The sequence below is a fragment of the Schistocerca nitens genome, chromosome 4 (assembly GCF_023898315.1).
Source record: "Schistocerca nitens isolate TAMUIC-IGC-003100 chromosome 4, iqSchNite1.1, whole genome shotgun sequence".
In the NCBI taxonomy this organism is placed as follows: Eukaryota; Metazoa; Arthropoda; class Insecta; order Orthoptera; family Acrididae; genus Schistocerca; species Schistocerca nitens.
In genome coordinates, this window is record NC_064617.1 from 412,325,069 (window position 1) to 412,339,369 (window position 14,301).

Genomic DNA, 14,301 nt, shown 5'->3' on the forward strand with positions numbered 1-14,301 from the left:
ATTTATCTGGTGTTTGTGAGTAAGAGCAGTTAGCGAATCCCAAAAAAAAATTTACACGCAATTTCAAACCTTCACGAAATAGTTTATCGCAGGCACCACCCGCCCAAAATGATGAAAGGCGTAAAGTTTCTCGCTTACCGCATTTTAAGAGAAAAAACGGAAGATTATAGTTAACTAAGTGTAAAGGTTAGCGACGTCTTTAGAGACGGAGCACAAGCTCGGATTAATATGGAATGGAAAATTAAAGCAGCTGTGCCCTTTTCAAAGGAACCATCCCAGCATTCGCCAGAAACGATTTAGGGAAATCACAAGAAACCTTAACTTGATGAGCGGACGGGATTTGAAACGTCGCCCTCCCTAATGCGAGTTCATTGTGCTAACTACTGCGACACCTCGCTCCGTTGCATTGAAGTCGTTCATCCAGTAAAACATCATCTGCCATCTGCCATGACGTTTCGATTTATTATTTCTTTAATACTAATTCTTATTCGCAGCACATTTTGCAGACAATATCCAGAAATACCACTGAATGTACCCGCAAAATTATATCATTGTATGACACATAGTTCGGAAGATGTAATTTCGTTAACTTCTAGTTTCGTGAAAAGCTGGATTTTGTTTAAATCGGAGCTCAAAATATCCAGACTATACTCATGTAGTGTTTGATAGTTTTTCTAAACTTTTTATCGCTCACATGCTTAACGTCGAATACTTAACAGAGCAACTCATTTGTAAAGCAGTTAGACGTCTGAAGATGTGATATACATGGAAGTTCGTGTGTTTAAAGAATCGGCGGTTTTCTGCTGGGGTACTAGATCGAATCATTCAGCTCAGTACGACGCCAACGCTTATTAAAAATGGCTCTGAGCACTATGCGACTTAACTTCTGAGGTCATCAGTCGCCTAGAACGGAGAACTAATTAAACCTAACTAACCTAAGGATATCACACACACCCATGCCCGTGGCAGAATTCGAACCTGCGACCACAGCAGTCGCGCGGTTCCTGACTGAAGCGCCTAGAACCGCTCGGCCACCCCGGCCGGCAACGCTTATTAACGAAAGGAAGATTTTATAGGGTATCGAAAACCTCTGATTTCTGTCTTTGTGCGGCTATGTGTGATAAAGTACGTCCGCAAAAAGCTACACAAATATCCAGACATATCTTGATAGGGTTTCAGAGTGGCGGAACGAATAGAATTGCTTTGTGCGCTCAGAAACGTACTGCTGAGAACCTCAAACATTGCAAAAACGTAATACCCTTTGACTGCAATATCAGTAAATCACAATTCGAACCAGTCTACTCGTAGAAAAGCCTGTCAGTAACAATGAAATGGAGAGATCTCATAAGCCCACTAGTAGGCAAAACAGTGACTGACTTGGCTCAGTTGGCAGGATACTTTGAGAATGTACTTATATTCAAACTACGAAGTAGATTATGTCAATACAATCGTGTCTTTAAAAAATCGGGGGTCTTCTGCTGGGGTACTAGATCCCATCCAAGAATATGCTTTAGTACACTGAGCAAAAAAAATCGGAATACCAAGAAGGAGCTGTGCGTCACAGACGGAAGTTAGTGGGCATTTTTCTACATTTGAAAAATAATATCTGTTCAAATTTCGCGCCACTCGCAGGATGCGAACCAGGTTTGCTTTAAATTCGCACTTTAATAGTCGTGAGCGTTATTTACGTTTGAGATTGGACGCGGTGATTTGATATTAGTCAATGCCTTTAACGTCACAAAAACGGAATTGTCAACACCTCACTGAGTTTCAACAACGTCTTGGAGTAGGGCTACGAGAAGCTGGATGTTCCTTCTGCAATACTGTTACAAATCGGTTACTTCAAGGACAGCTTCGAAACAGAAGCACTGTAGCGTGGATTCCAGTGACTCCAAACCACCGCCATTTGTGACTTCAGTAGTGTCAGTCCAGAGCTCCGTGGAGGACAGGGTGGAGGACTGTTATATTTGCTGATAAAGGCTGGTTCTCCCTCGGTACCAGTGATGGCCGTATGTTGGTTAGAAGGAGGCTAGTTGATAGCTTGCAACCAGTCTGTGTGCTAGACACACTGGACCTACATCTGAAATTGTTGTAAGATGCGATTTTGTAAGACAGTAGGAGCACTCTCGTGGTTATCACATCAATACTGACTGCAAAACTGTACGTCAGTCTGGGATTCGACCTGCTGTGCTGCCATTCATGAACAGCATACTAGGAGGTGTTTCCCAACACGAAACGCTTGCCCACTTACCTCTGTTGTAACCCTACATTGTGTCGACTTGTAGTCGTTGTCTGCTCGATGACCAGAGCTGTCTCCAGTCGAGCACATATGGGACAATATCGAAATCCAGCGTTATCCGCAAGCAGCATTAACTGTCCCTGTATTGACCGACCAAGAGCAACACATCTGACACTTATACAATACAATATATGCAGGTTTGCACACTTGCATTCAATATTATGGCGCTTACACTTGTCGTTAGTGTACTAGCACTTCACATTTACAATGGTTCATCTCGTGCTTGCATTAACTTGTGATCTTGCAATGTTAATCACTTACATATGTTACCTAGACAAAGGCATTCCCGAAATTTCATTACGTTAATTATTTTTTGGTGCAGCGATTTTTTTCCGTCAGTGAATTTTGGGCAGTAGGACTCACGGGGACGTAGAAGGTAATAAAGAAGCACGATGGTGACTGGTTCGTTTGACCCACGGCAGACTGTAACCAAAATTGTGATTATCTAAATCCTTAGACTCCCTGGATAAATGGAAAAGCGAAGAATACATTCTACGGTTGCATCGATGACGAGGTCACTAGAGACACGAGCACGAATTAGAGAAGGATCGGGAGGAAATCTGAATCATCGCAGCGTTTACCTTAACAGACCTAGGACATCACGGGAAACGTAAATCTAGCTGGTCTGACGGACATTCGGGGTAGTGCATAACCGCGGTTCATCGCTGAACGCACGGTAATGCCATTCATCAGAAGTCCACACTTACCGGTCACGAGTCCACTGTAAACGTAGCCGTTTGTTTTGTGATGTTAACGGCAGCCTAGGTATGGGGCGGCCGTTGTCTAATACGGGGGCTGCTAGTCCACGACATACGGTGCGGGATTAAATAGAATATTGTAGGTACTACATTACTTGTTTACGGATAGCAGCCGCAAATGTGAAGGTTCACAGTACGGCTATCCTACCTCTTAGTGTTGGATGTTATCAATTGCAACCTTCACATCGAGTATACATGTCCTCACGTTCCCATGCAGTCCAACATCAGGCCACTGTCACAACAGAATGCCCTACAAGTTTGGATTTTGCACGATTAGACCAGACAGTCCAATGCAGACCTACAATGAGATCCCTTTCAAGCAGTTTAAGGTGCTGATAATGTTCTATCCCACGAGTACGCTACGTCCCCGTATCCTTCACAGTGATCACTCAACACCTGACGCTGCTCGAACCCATCACATAACGCACCCTGCCAAGCCTGGTAGCAGGACTAAACACAAACGACACAGACCCACACTGGTTGCCTCAGAAATTGCAACTCTTATCATTTACACACCCGCTGATGCAGTGTACGCGTTCGAAGGTATAATGACAAAAAATCAGAAATGGTTAAAATGGCTCCCAGCACTATGGGACTTAACTTCTGAGGTCATAAGTCCCCTAGAACTTAGAACTACTTAAACCTAACTAACCTAAGGACATCACACACATCCATACCCGAGGTAGGATTCGAACCTGCGACTGTAGCGGTCGCGCTGTTCCAAACTGCAGGGCCTAGAACCGCTCGGCCACCCCGGCCGGCCAAGTTTATTGACGCCCGACGTAATGTGTGAACCAAGCGCCACGCGAACCATATTAGGGTTATACGTCTGTTCGGTAGATGTCCTTTATTTATGGCGATACTTGGGTGAAATAAGCGTGTAGACATGACGCTGTGATGACAATGTGCGTTTAGAGCAGCCGACGGAGAGAATGGCTTTCCGTAGGCAGAAGACAGAAACACGAGAGATAGGGGAACGCGCGCACATCCCTCAGTTTATTTTTAACTAGCTTCATTGTCTTGGCCGTTCGGAGTGGCCGAACGGTTCTAGGCGCTTCAGTCTGGAACCGCGTGGCCGCTACGGTGGCAGGTTCGAATCCTGCATCGGGCATGGATGTGTGTGATGTCCTTAGGTTAGTTAGGTTTAAGTAGTTCTAAGTTCTGTGGGACTGATAACCTCAGATGTTAAGTCCCTTAATGCTCAGGGCCATTTGAACCATTTTCACCGTCTAGTTTCCCTTTTTTCGGTCAGTTACGCGCCCCCCTTTTTTGCTTGCACCCTTCGCGGAGCCTATCTCGCTACCCCACTTGTACGGCTCCGGCTGGGAGAAGGACACTCCGCACACACTGTTTCGTTGTTAGGCGCACCACCGTCGGCGCCCTTCTGCTGCAAGTGAAGGTGCGACAGCGGTCATCGCGATCAGAGTCTATGGTACTCCAGACGTCGTCGGGCTGTTCATGGGGTTACTTGCCAAGCTGCATACAGCCCCACGTCCTGAATGGGTCCGTGAATTTCACGATGGCGCAAATAAAATGTCACTCCTCCCGTGCCCTAACCACGCAGGGCCATTGAGAGCCTGCTTAGCCAAAACCTACAGGTTTGATACGTGGGTGTCAGTAGTCGGATTCTGACTAAAGTAAATAGCAATATCGTTGGTCGTCGGGGTTCAGGTCGACATGGGGATCCTGTCAATGAGATTCCACACGTGTCTGGAGACGCGCCTCACAACTCTCAAATACCAACAAATGGCTCAAATGGCTCTGAGCACTATGGGACTCAACATCTTAGGTCATAAGTCCCCTAGAACTTAGAACTACTTAAACCTAACTAACCTAAGGACATCACACACACCCATGCCCGAGGCAGGATTCGAACCTGCGACCGTAGCAGTCCCGCGGTTCCGGACTGCAGCGCCAGAACCGCTAGACCACCGCGGCCGGCTCAAATACCAACGTAACCGTCACTCGCCATACGGGCCAACATCCAGGAGTTATTGTCTAGGGTGCCGTTTCTTTCCATAGCGGGACCCCTTTGGTTGACATCAGCATCACTGTTACAGCACAGCGGTACGTTGACGATAGTCTACGCTCGTTTCATGAGCATACATTTCAGCAAGATAACGCCCTCCCCACACGGCGAGAGCTTCTACTGCTTATCTTCCTGCTTGCGAAGCCCTACTTTGGCAAGCAAAGTCACTGAGTATCTCCCCAATTGAGAACGTTTGGAGCATTAAGGGCAGCGCCCTACAACCAGTTCGGCGTTCTGACGCTCGAATGCGCCAATTGGTCAGAATTTTCTGAAACTGCAGTCATCTATTCGTCTGTACATGTACAGCATTTCTACCGACGTCCGACCCATTCGGATAATTGTTTCGTGGTGCGTCGTCATTTACTTCTTCTTAGAGTGTAGAATGTAGATGGCGTTTTTCATGTCTTTTTTTGCGCGGTACCCGCGAAATTCCAATCATATGGACGTGCAACAAGGAACTACATTACATATCTTTAGTAACATGCCCTCTTTCTGCTGTTCGAATTTTAATTTTGAGCGTTGAAGGTAGATAGCAAAGGAACAAGTGGGGCCTCAATAATAGACGAGGACAGCCAACACCGTGCTAAGTACTGGGCGGCGAAGATGAGGAAGAAGAACAAGTTGTATTTTCACGAAATGATATTCCAAAATGAATATTTTACTCTGCAGTGGAGCGTGTGCTGTTTTGAAACTTCCTGGCAACGTGGAACGATGTGGCGGCGTGGAATTCGAGCCCGGGACCTCAACGTTCGTGGGCAGTTTACCTACCGACTGAGCTATCCGAGCACGACCCACAAACCCCCTTAACCTGTCAGGCTAGTTAGTGACTCGTGCCCGAATTTTTCAGTCGCTAAGACCACAGCCTGTGAAGGCAAAGTTTCGGGTTCGAATGCAGGTGCGATACACAGTTTTAAGCTGATAGGACGATTCGAATAAGAAGTTAGTGCGGCGCTAATTGTAGGCGTCGGGTGGCTCGGGCGCTGTCGCGTCGCGCACTCACCGCCGTGTAGTCAGCGGCGATGACGGCCTTCTCGAGGCCCAGCCACACCGTGAGCGGCAGCAGCAGCAGCTGGTCGCGGTGGCGCAGCAGCCGGCCGGCGGCTCGCAGCAGCTGCACCCCGGACAGCGACGGCTCGCTGTGCGTCGTCATCCCGGAGTACCTGCGAAACGCGTCACAAGGCGTTAGCAGTCCACCTACCTTCATCCCTGCGGCTACCAGGAGGTGCCGTTTCATCTCACGTTGAGAACTGGCAAGTGACATCACCCAATTTCTCAGAAACTTCGCTCAGTGGAATAGGAGTCAAAATGAGCAAACACGTGTCTCGACTTATCCGTAGGTACTCGAACGTTTCTGAAAAAACAACGGTCAAAGTTTTCGAGGTATTTTCGACGTACTTCATGTGCCTTTTAACGAGCGATGTTCTGAGGCGAAGTGGTTAGCGCAGCGCTTCTTAATTCTGCGCCCCTTGTTTGAAACACGGTTATTACTTTTCTTTTTTTTCATTTATTGATATATCGTTGATCATATTCATTAAATAACTGTATTTTAGATGAAATGAAGTGATCGTATGCTATTGTTGGCCGGGATGCCCCAGTCGGGTTTGGCCGCCAAGTGCAAGTCTTATTTCAGTCGCCGCCACATTGGGCGACTTGCGGTCGGTGATGAGGATGAAATGATGATGACAACAGAACACCCAGTCCGCGAGCAGATAAAATCTCCAAACCGGCCGGGAATCAAACCCTGTCCCAATGCATGGGAGGCAAGCACGTTACCACCCAGGTAAGCAAGCGGACTATTTTAGATGAATGAATTAAAGAAAAGAAAGAGAAATTATTTGAAATTGTTTTCAGTGAAGTTCCTGTAGTGCATCTTAATATCGTACATCACACTAGATTATTTAAATCTAAACTAAATTAATTAAAAACTGCACAAATTACTTATGCTTTGATGCCTCATAAAAATCGTTTCGAGAATTTTTTCTCATTTTCAAGTGCATTTGTGCATTGGTTTATGAACATGTTTGGTGATGTTTGCAAAGGTGATCTTCTGTGTCTCTTGCGTCATTTTCTGTTGGACTGCAATCGGGAAATCGAACAAAATGAATCTTTGATTGTTTTTAAATGCTAACGATAGAAATTGTATTTTTGTTTGCTACTTACAGGTATTGGGCCTCCTCTATTAAGCAGAATATCATATACACGCAAAACATCACTTTCACTGTTTACTAAACACGCTACAAAGATGTTACGGCACTACGGTTTACGAAGTCTCTATACATATTCTGAGGCGCTACAGTGCTTTGGGATTACATATAAGGTCGTCAATCATAAAATATATTTTTACCGCTATTCAGTGCTAAATTATCGATTACTCCTTTTTCTAATGAAAAAGTGTACATATTTATAAAAATTGTCACAGTTATCATATGTAGAAGAAACATTTGTAGAAATTAACAGATTCACTATCTAGTTTTTCGTTGAGAATTTTTTCTCCTTGCTTTTTGTGGTGCACAAATTTTCATACTCCTCCATTAAATCCATTGTATGAGACTTTTAGAAGTTATGGAGTATCTTAAGATCTTCTATTCGAAAACGTAGACGAAGATCTTCAGCTACTCCAAAGTCAGTAGCAGTCCTTTGTGTTCTACGAGTTTTCGGCTACTTGTTGCTTCTGGGACCCATACGAATGACAAGAAAGCCAAGTCAAATAGCACCGTATTTCGTAGTACGTGTTGAAATATAGGTCGCCCTCTAACAGGCTATGTAATTCGCTTCAAGGATGGGAGGAAGTCAGTGGCACACCACCATGCCCATTAAAACACTGCGGCATTGAAACAGACCTTAAAGTTGTGAGGGCCGCCTTATTTCCTTTACAGCATAACAAATGAAACATAAAACAGATAGGCGGACGGCCTTAGCAGTTACACTAAGGAGTCTCCAATCAACTGCCCCTGTACGTACCAATATTTCCAGCCCAACCCCTGTTGCGAAAGTACTCTACGTAAGTAGCCACGAATGAGAATACAGCCGTCGAAAAATCTTATCCTTATATTACTAACACTATTTGATGAGAGAGTCTGTTTCATATAATTGCGCAGTTCGTTCGTGTCTGTTGCGCTACAAAATCAGGGAATAAAGCAAGAAATCAGTGGTTCCTGACGGCTAACATCTCCAGACTTTCAATCTAATGCCACCTAAAACGCTTATGGAACGGTGCTGAAGTCCAAAATCGTTCGAAAATGTTTTCGGATTAACTCTAAGTTTTCCGTTAAAGTAAGGAATAATTTTTCGATGTGAAATGTGCCGATCTAGTTACATAGAGCTTTGAGATAGAAAAATTGCAAAAGGTTTGGGTACACAAAAAGAGTTCATACTATTGCAGCACACTGGCAACTTCTCTGGCAACGTCTCTATCCACAAAGCGTTAAGGGACGATTGGAGGAGTTTCTCCGCCTTTCTACACTAACTGAAATTATTGCAGGAAAGTATTTCTTACGATTTCAAAAAAAAATGCTTCACCTTCATTGATGTTCATGATCAAGGGAAGCTTACATCAAGCTACAGACATTTAATAGTCAAAGAAATATCGAAGAAATCGGGTCAAGACTTCCAAATTACGTCATTTCGTAAAAAGAAAATTTTGTTTTGAACATAATTTGAGAGCTGAAGGTAAAGTGGAATTTCATCGAATTATTTGTAAACTAATAAACACAGCAGACCTGATGTTTTCTCAATTTTTACTGAACAGGATCGTGATTTCAAAGTATTGTACCGTTATCCTGAAATAAAGGGGATTGAAGAAGATATAGCGCACTAGTATCCTCATTAAATATCTATAACGTGTGGCTGAATGTCAAATTTGTGAAAATGAAATAAACTTTCTGATGAGATGTTTGAAAAAAAAAAAACACACAAACAAACAACAGTTGTTTAGAAATACACATCTTTAATAAGTGACCAACAATCAGAGCAATAAATTTCATTGGGTTTCAAATGTATCTGTTATTCGTAACGACTTTTATTCACAGATAAATAAATGAATGTCTTTAATCGTGTAAATGAATAATATTTTGGAATAAATATTTTTTTTGTTATTCCCGCGTAACAAATTATAATTTTCAGTCTGTATTCGTCATTTGAATAAATGTTGCCGAACTCTGATGGTAACCGAAGCGCATAGCAACAAGCACACAGTGCAGATTCGCACCCGATGTGCAAGTGTGTGCGAGCGCGTGGTACCGAAGTGGTTGTGCGCAAGCGAGTGATATACGCGTGGCTACAGACAAGCGCTCACTCACTTTTGTTATTACGCGAAGAAGCATTGGTCGCCTTTGGCAACTTTCGCCACATTTCGCGAAGTGTATTCTAGCTCTCTTTCGCACATCGCAGGCGTGCACAAACCAGGCTGATACGCCACGCGCTCGCATTGCTCTAGCACTTGCACGTCTCTAGCAGCCGGCCGTGGTGTCTGAGCGGTTCTAGGCGCTACAGCCTGGAACCGCGCGACCGCTACGGTCGCAGGTTCGAATCCTGCCTCGGGCATGGATGTGTGTAATGTCCTTAGGTTAGTTAGGTTTAAGTAGTTCTAAGTTCTAGGGGACTGATGACCACAGATGTTAAGTCCCATAGTGCTCAGAGCCATTTGAACCATTTTTGAACCCTGGCGTAGAGAAACAACTGAAAGACTGGAAAATAAATGAGATGTGAGTTCCGGATGAAATCCTAATTCGGTTTTACGAAGAGTAATGTGCGGAATTAGCCCCTTCTTAGTTTGCATTTATCGCGAATCTTTCGCCCAGCGGAAGTCCCAAGCGACTAGAGAAAAGCGCAGTTCACTCCTGTGTACGAGATGGGTAAAAGAATGGATCCGCAAAATTACAGATCAATATCCTTAACATCGGTTTGCTGCGGATTCCTGAACATATTACCAATCTGACTATAAAAAATTTCCTTGAGACGCAAAAGCTTCCGTCGATGAATCAGAAGGCCGGCCGCGGTGGTCTAGCGGTTCTAGGCGCTCAGTCCGGAACCGCGCGACTGCTACGGTCGCAGGTTCGAATCCTGCCTCGGGCATGGATGTGTGTGATGTCCTTAGGTTAGTTAGGTTTAAGAAGTTCTAAGTTCTAGGGGACTGATGACCACAGATGTTAAGTCCCATAGTGCTCAGAGCCATTTGAACCATTTTCTTTGATGAATCAGAATCATTTTAGAAAATATCGCTCGCTCGAGATTCAGTTTGCCTTTTTCTCACATGATATACTGTGAACTACAGATGAAGAGCAGTAGCCAGATTCCATATTTCTAAATTTCCGAAAAGCATTTGAAACAGTGTCCCCCTGGAGACTGTTAACGAAGTTACGAGCATTTAAAATAGGTTCCCAGAAATGTGGGTGACTCGAAACCGCCTGTGATAGAACCCAGTATGTTGTCCTCGTCGACGATTGCTCATCAGAGACAAGGCAGTGCCCCCGGGAAGTGTGATAGGATCGCTGTTATTTTCCACATACATAAACGATCTGGCGGACAGGGTTGACTAGCAATCTGATTACTTTTACTGACGATGTTGTGGTGTACGGATTGGGGTGGAGTGACTATAGGAGGATGGAAGATGACGTAAACAAAATTAATAGTTCTTGCGATGAATGGCAAATGAATGGAAAATGTAGAAAAATGTCATTTAATGGAATGAGGAGGAAAAACAAACCCATAATGTCCGAATACAACATTAGTAGTGTGCTTGACACACTCACGTTAATCAGATATCTAGGTGTAACGTTTCAAAGCAATATGAAATGGAGTGAGCATTTAAGGACTGTAGCACAGAAGGTGAATGGTCGACTAACTTTGTTTAGTTGGGAGAATCTTAGGAAAGTGTGGTTCATCTGTAAAGGAGACCGCATGTAGGAGACTAGTGCGACCCATTGTTGAGCACTGTTCGAATGTTTACGATCCGCGCCATGTCGGATTAATGGAAGTCATCGAATCAATTCAGAGGCGGGCTACTAAGTTTGTTAACCTTAGGTTCGAGCAACACGCGAGTATTACGGAGATGCTTCGGAATCTAGAATGGGAATCCCTGGATGGAAGGCGATGTGCTTCCCGAAGAACACCATTGAGAAAATTTAGAGAATTGGCATCTTAAGTTCACTACAGAATGATTCTGCTGCCGCCAAGGTAAATTTCACGTGAGGCCCACGAAGAAAAGATAATCAGAGTTCATACGGAGGCACCCAGACAATAGTTTTTCCCTCTATTTCCTAGTGAATATGAATAGGAAAGGAAATGCGAATAGTGTGGTACACGGTACCCTCCGGCTCGCACCGTTCGGTGGCTTGCGAAACATGTATGTAGATGTAGGTGTATATGTAGATCTAGCTGTCTATATGTACTTTATCGTCACTGTTTGTTTCGGTTGATAACCATCATCACAGTAAAAGAGTTCAGGTACACTGCCTGGCCAAAAATGTGAAATACCCAGGCAACGTGGTGACATGACAATGTAACTTCGTATACTTTCACACCACGATTAAAGTTCTCTGTGTCAGGAAGAATGGCCAACACACTGCATTGGTCTTCACGTAGCAGGGCTAGTAGGATACAAAAGAAGCTTGAACAGCGTCAGATGTAAAATTATCACTGTAAGGGGCACGGAGATGCCAGGACCTGGTGTGGTACAGAGTTATCTGCAGCTGACAGAGATTGAAAGGGGCCTCGTAGCGAGTCTGCCCGATGCTTCGAATCGTGCAATAGCCATATCTGTGGGGGATCTTGATGTGGCACTGGCCCGATGTCAGAATGAATGGTAACGTGAGGGCACGTTTACTCGTCGTGAAGTTTCTGGACGAAAACATGTGACCCCCACAGGGAGGGATCACGGCATAGTGCACCAAGCGCACGAGCCACTTCATATAAGCACCTTCTATTCGTTAACAAGTAAGGAGCTCCCGTCAACATTCCGTGTCATGCCGCACCATTGATCGGAGACTAGGAATTACTATTCGATGATTATGCTAGTGTTAACGCCACAACGCAGACGACTGTGTTTGGAGTGGTGCCTTGACAGGGAATCATGGAACGCTGATGAATGTCGTCGTGTTCGAATATGAATAGCAGTCCTGCACCACCAAGGATGATGATTATCGGCGAGTGTGATGGCAACCTGGGGCGAGGTTCCATCCTTACAATGTTTTGAAGAGGCACGGAGGTGATGCCCCTTGGGTTATAGCGTGGGAAGACATCAGATATGACTTCGTGTCGGGCTGATAATAACTGAGGACACTCTAATGACGCACAATGAAGCATCATGGACATACTGATTCCTCATGTGTGAACTCTCCTGTGACATCATCGTGGGGCCATTTTTCAACAGAATAATGCTCCTCAGCACATGGAACTTGTCTCTATGTACAGTCTTTTGATGGCGAGATACTCTTGTGGCCAGCAAGACACCCAGATCTGTCGCCGGCCGCTGGTGGCCGAGCGGTTCTGGCGCTACAGTCTGGAACCGCGCGACCGCTACGGTCGCAGGTTCGAATCCTGCCTCGGGCATGGATGTTTGTGTTGTCCTTAGGTTAGTTAGGTTTAAGTAGTTCTAAGTTCTAGGGGACTTATGACCTCAGCAGTTGAGTGCCATAGTGCTCAGAGCTATTTTAACCAACCAGATCTGTCCCCAGATAGATCATGTGTGAACCAACTCTGATATCAACTCCTTTTGGGTGTTAAGAGTCCAGGATATTAACGACCAGTAATGGTAGTTGTATGACAGATTGCCTCAGGAGAAAACACAACGACTTTATCACAACCTTCGCAATAGAATCAGATCTTACATCCAGGCCGCAAAGGATGCAACGTCATACTGATAAGCAAGCTGATATTGTCAAGTTACTTGTAGATTTGGTTAGATGTTGTAATCACTGAAATAACATCACATACTCCTCGAACCGGTGAAGTCTCATTTCATTTCCTTCTCCCTTTCAGGACGGTTGAGTTTTTTTTATCAGCCGGTGCATTATTTACGTATCATGTCACGTCATACCAGTATGGCAATGCTACTGATACAACCCTGTCAGAACTGCTAACATTAAAAGAACAAACAAGTATCCTACTCAAGCCTAGAGTTGGTATTGAGCAGCACCTGATGAGGCCGTATTAAGAGCATTTCCAGACTGACAGGACGAGGCATGATACGTAAATAGCACATGAACTAACTGTGATGATGGATATTAACCGGAAGCCGTGGTGATAACAGAGGAGAGATAGATTAATTACTCGATACCTGTTGACAGTCATTATTGTGGCGTACTCATCTGATGTGCTCAAGATGCACCTTGTATTTTATATGTTTTTATGACGGATGGATTGTACACCCAGTTAGTGTTGCGTCTGTTTTGCATTTTATATGGCTTTATAACGGATGCGTTACATATCTAGCTACTTTTGCACAATCTGATGACGCCTCAAAAAGTTGAAACGCGTCGTTGATATTAAATAATTTCGCAACCAAAACAGTTTCTACCGCGAAAACTTTATTAAGGAAAAAATTGACGAATCCTTACGCTAGACACGGCATTTCAGCAATGGTGACATCGGTTCTCGTCATTTCACCGAAGTTAAGCGGTGTCTGGCTTGGTTTCCCTTGCATGGGTGGCCTTCCGGTCTACGAGCGCTGTGGGCAAGAGGGGTGCACTCAGCCCTTGTGGGGCAAATTGAGGAGCTACTTGACTGAGAAGTAGCGGTTCCGGCCACAAAAACTGAGAACGACCGGAAGAGGGATGTGCTGACCTCATGCCCCTCCATATCCGAATCCGGTGACGCCAGTGGGGTGAGGACGGCGCGGCGGTCGGTCAGTTCTGTTCGGACGGAGTGTGTTTCATTATAGCCTTTGACATAAGATGGAAACGATGGTGAACTGTTTCTAAAACCTACAGTAAATAACAATAGTCGAACTACTATTGTGTAAACAGAGCGAAGCAAACGAATATTTTAATTTCGGTTTATACTTTGCCTCCTGTCGTCTGGATAGGTTTACTAATGAGAAGTTGGTCGATGTGAACCTCGTGCATGAGTTCACTTAATCCAGTGGAACAGCGGCATAACGGCAATATGCTGAGCTGTCCCCATAGCTTCTGCAGCTTTTCTCGGCAATACTGCCAAAGTACAACTAGCACACCTGAGACACAACCCAGCAGTTATGAATGCTAGCTTGAGGGCGAAAA

At 44.7% G+C, this 14,301-nt stretch overlaps 1 protein-coding gene across 1 annotated transcript in view; it reads right to left on the reverse strand.

Moving 5' to 3' along the window:
* The window catches only part of LOC126252347 (UNC93-like protein), a 435,773-nt gene that overhangs the window by 117,393 nt on the left and 304,079 nt on the right, over positions 1-14,301 (reverse strand). The window contains exon 6 of the mRNA XM_049953237.1: positions 6,087-6,246. Within this exon, the coding sequence (XP_049809194.1) occupies positions 6,087-6,246 (160 nt within the window). The remainder of the gene's footprint in view (positions 1-6,086; positions 6,247-14,301) is intronic.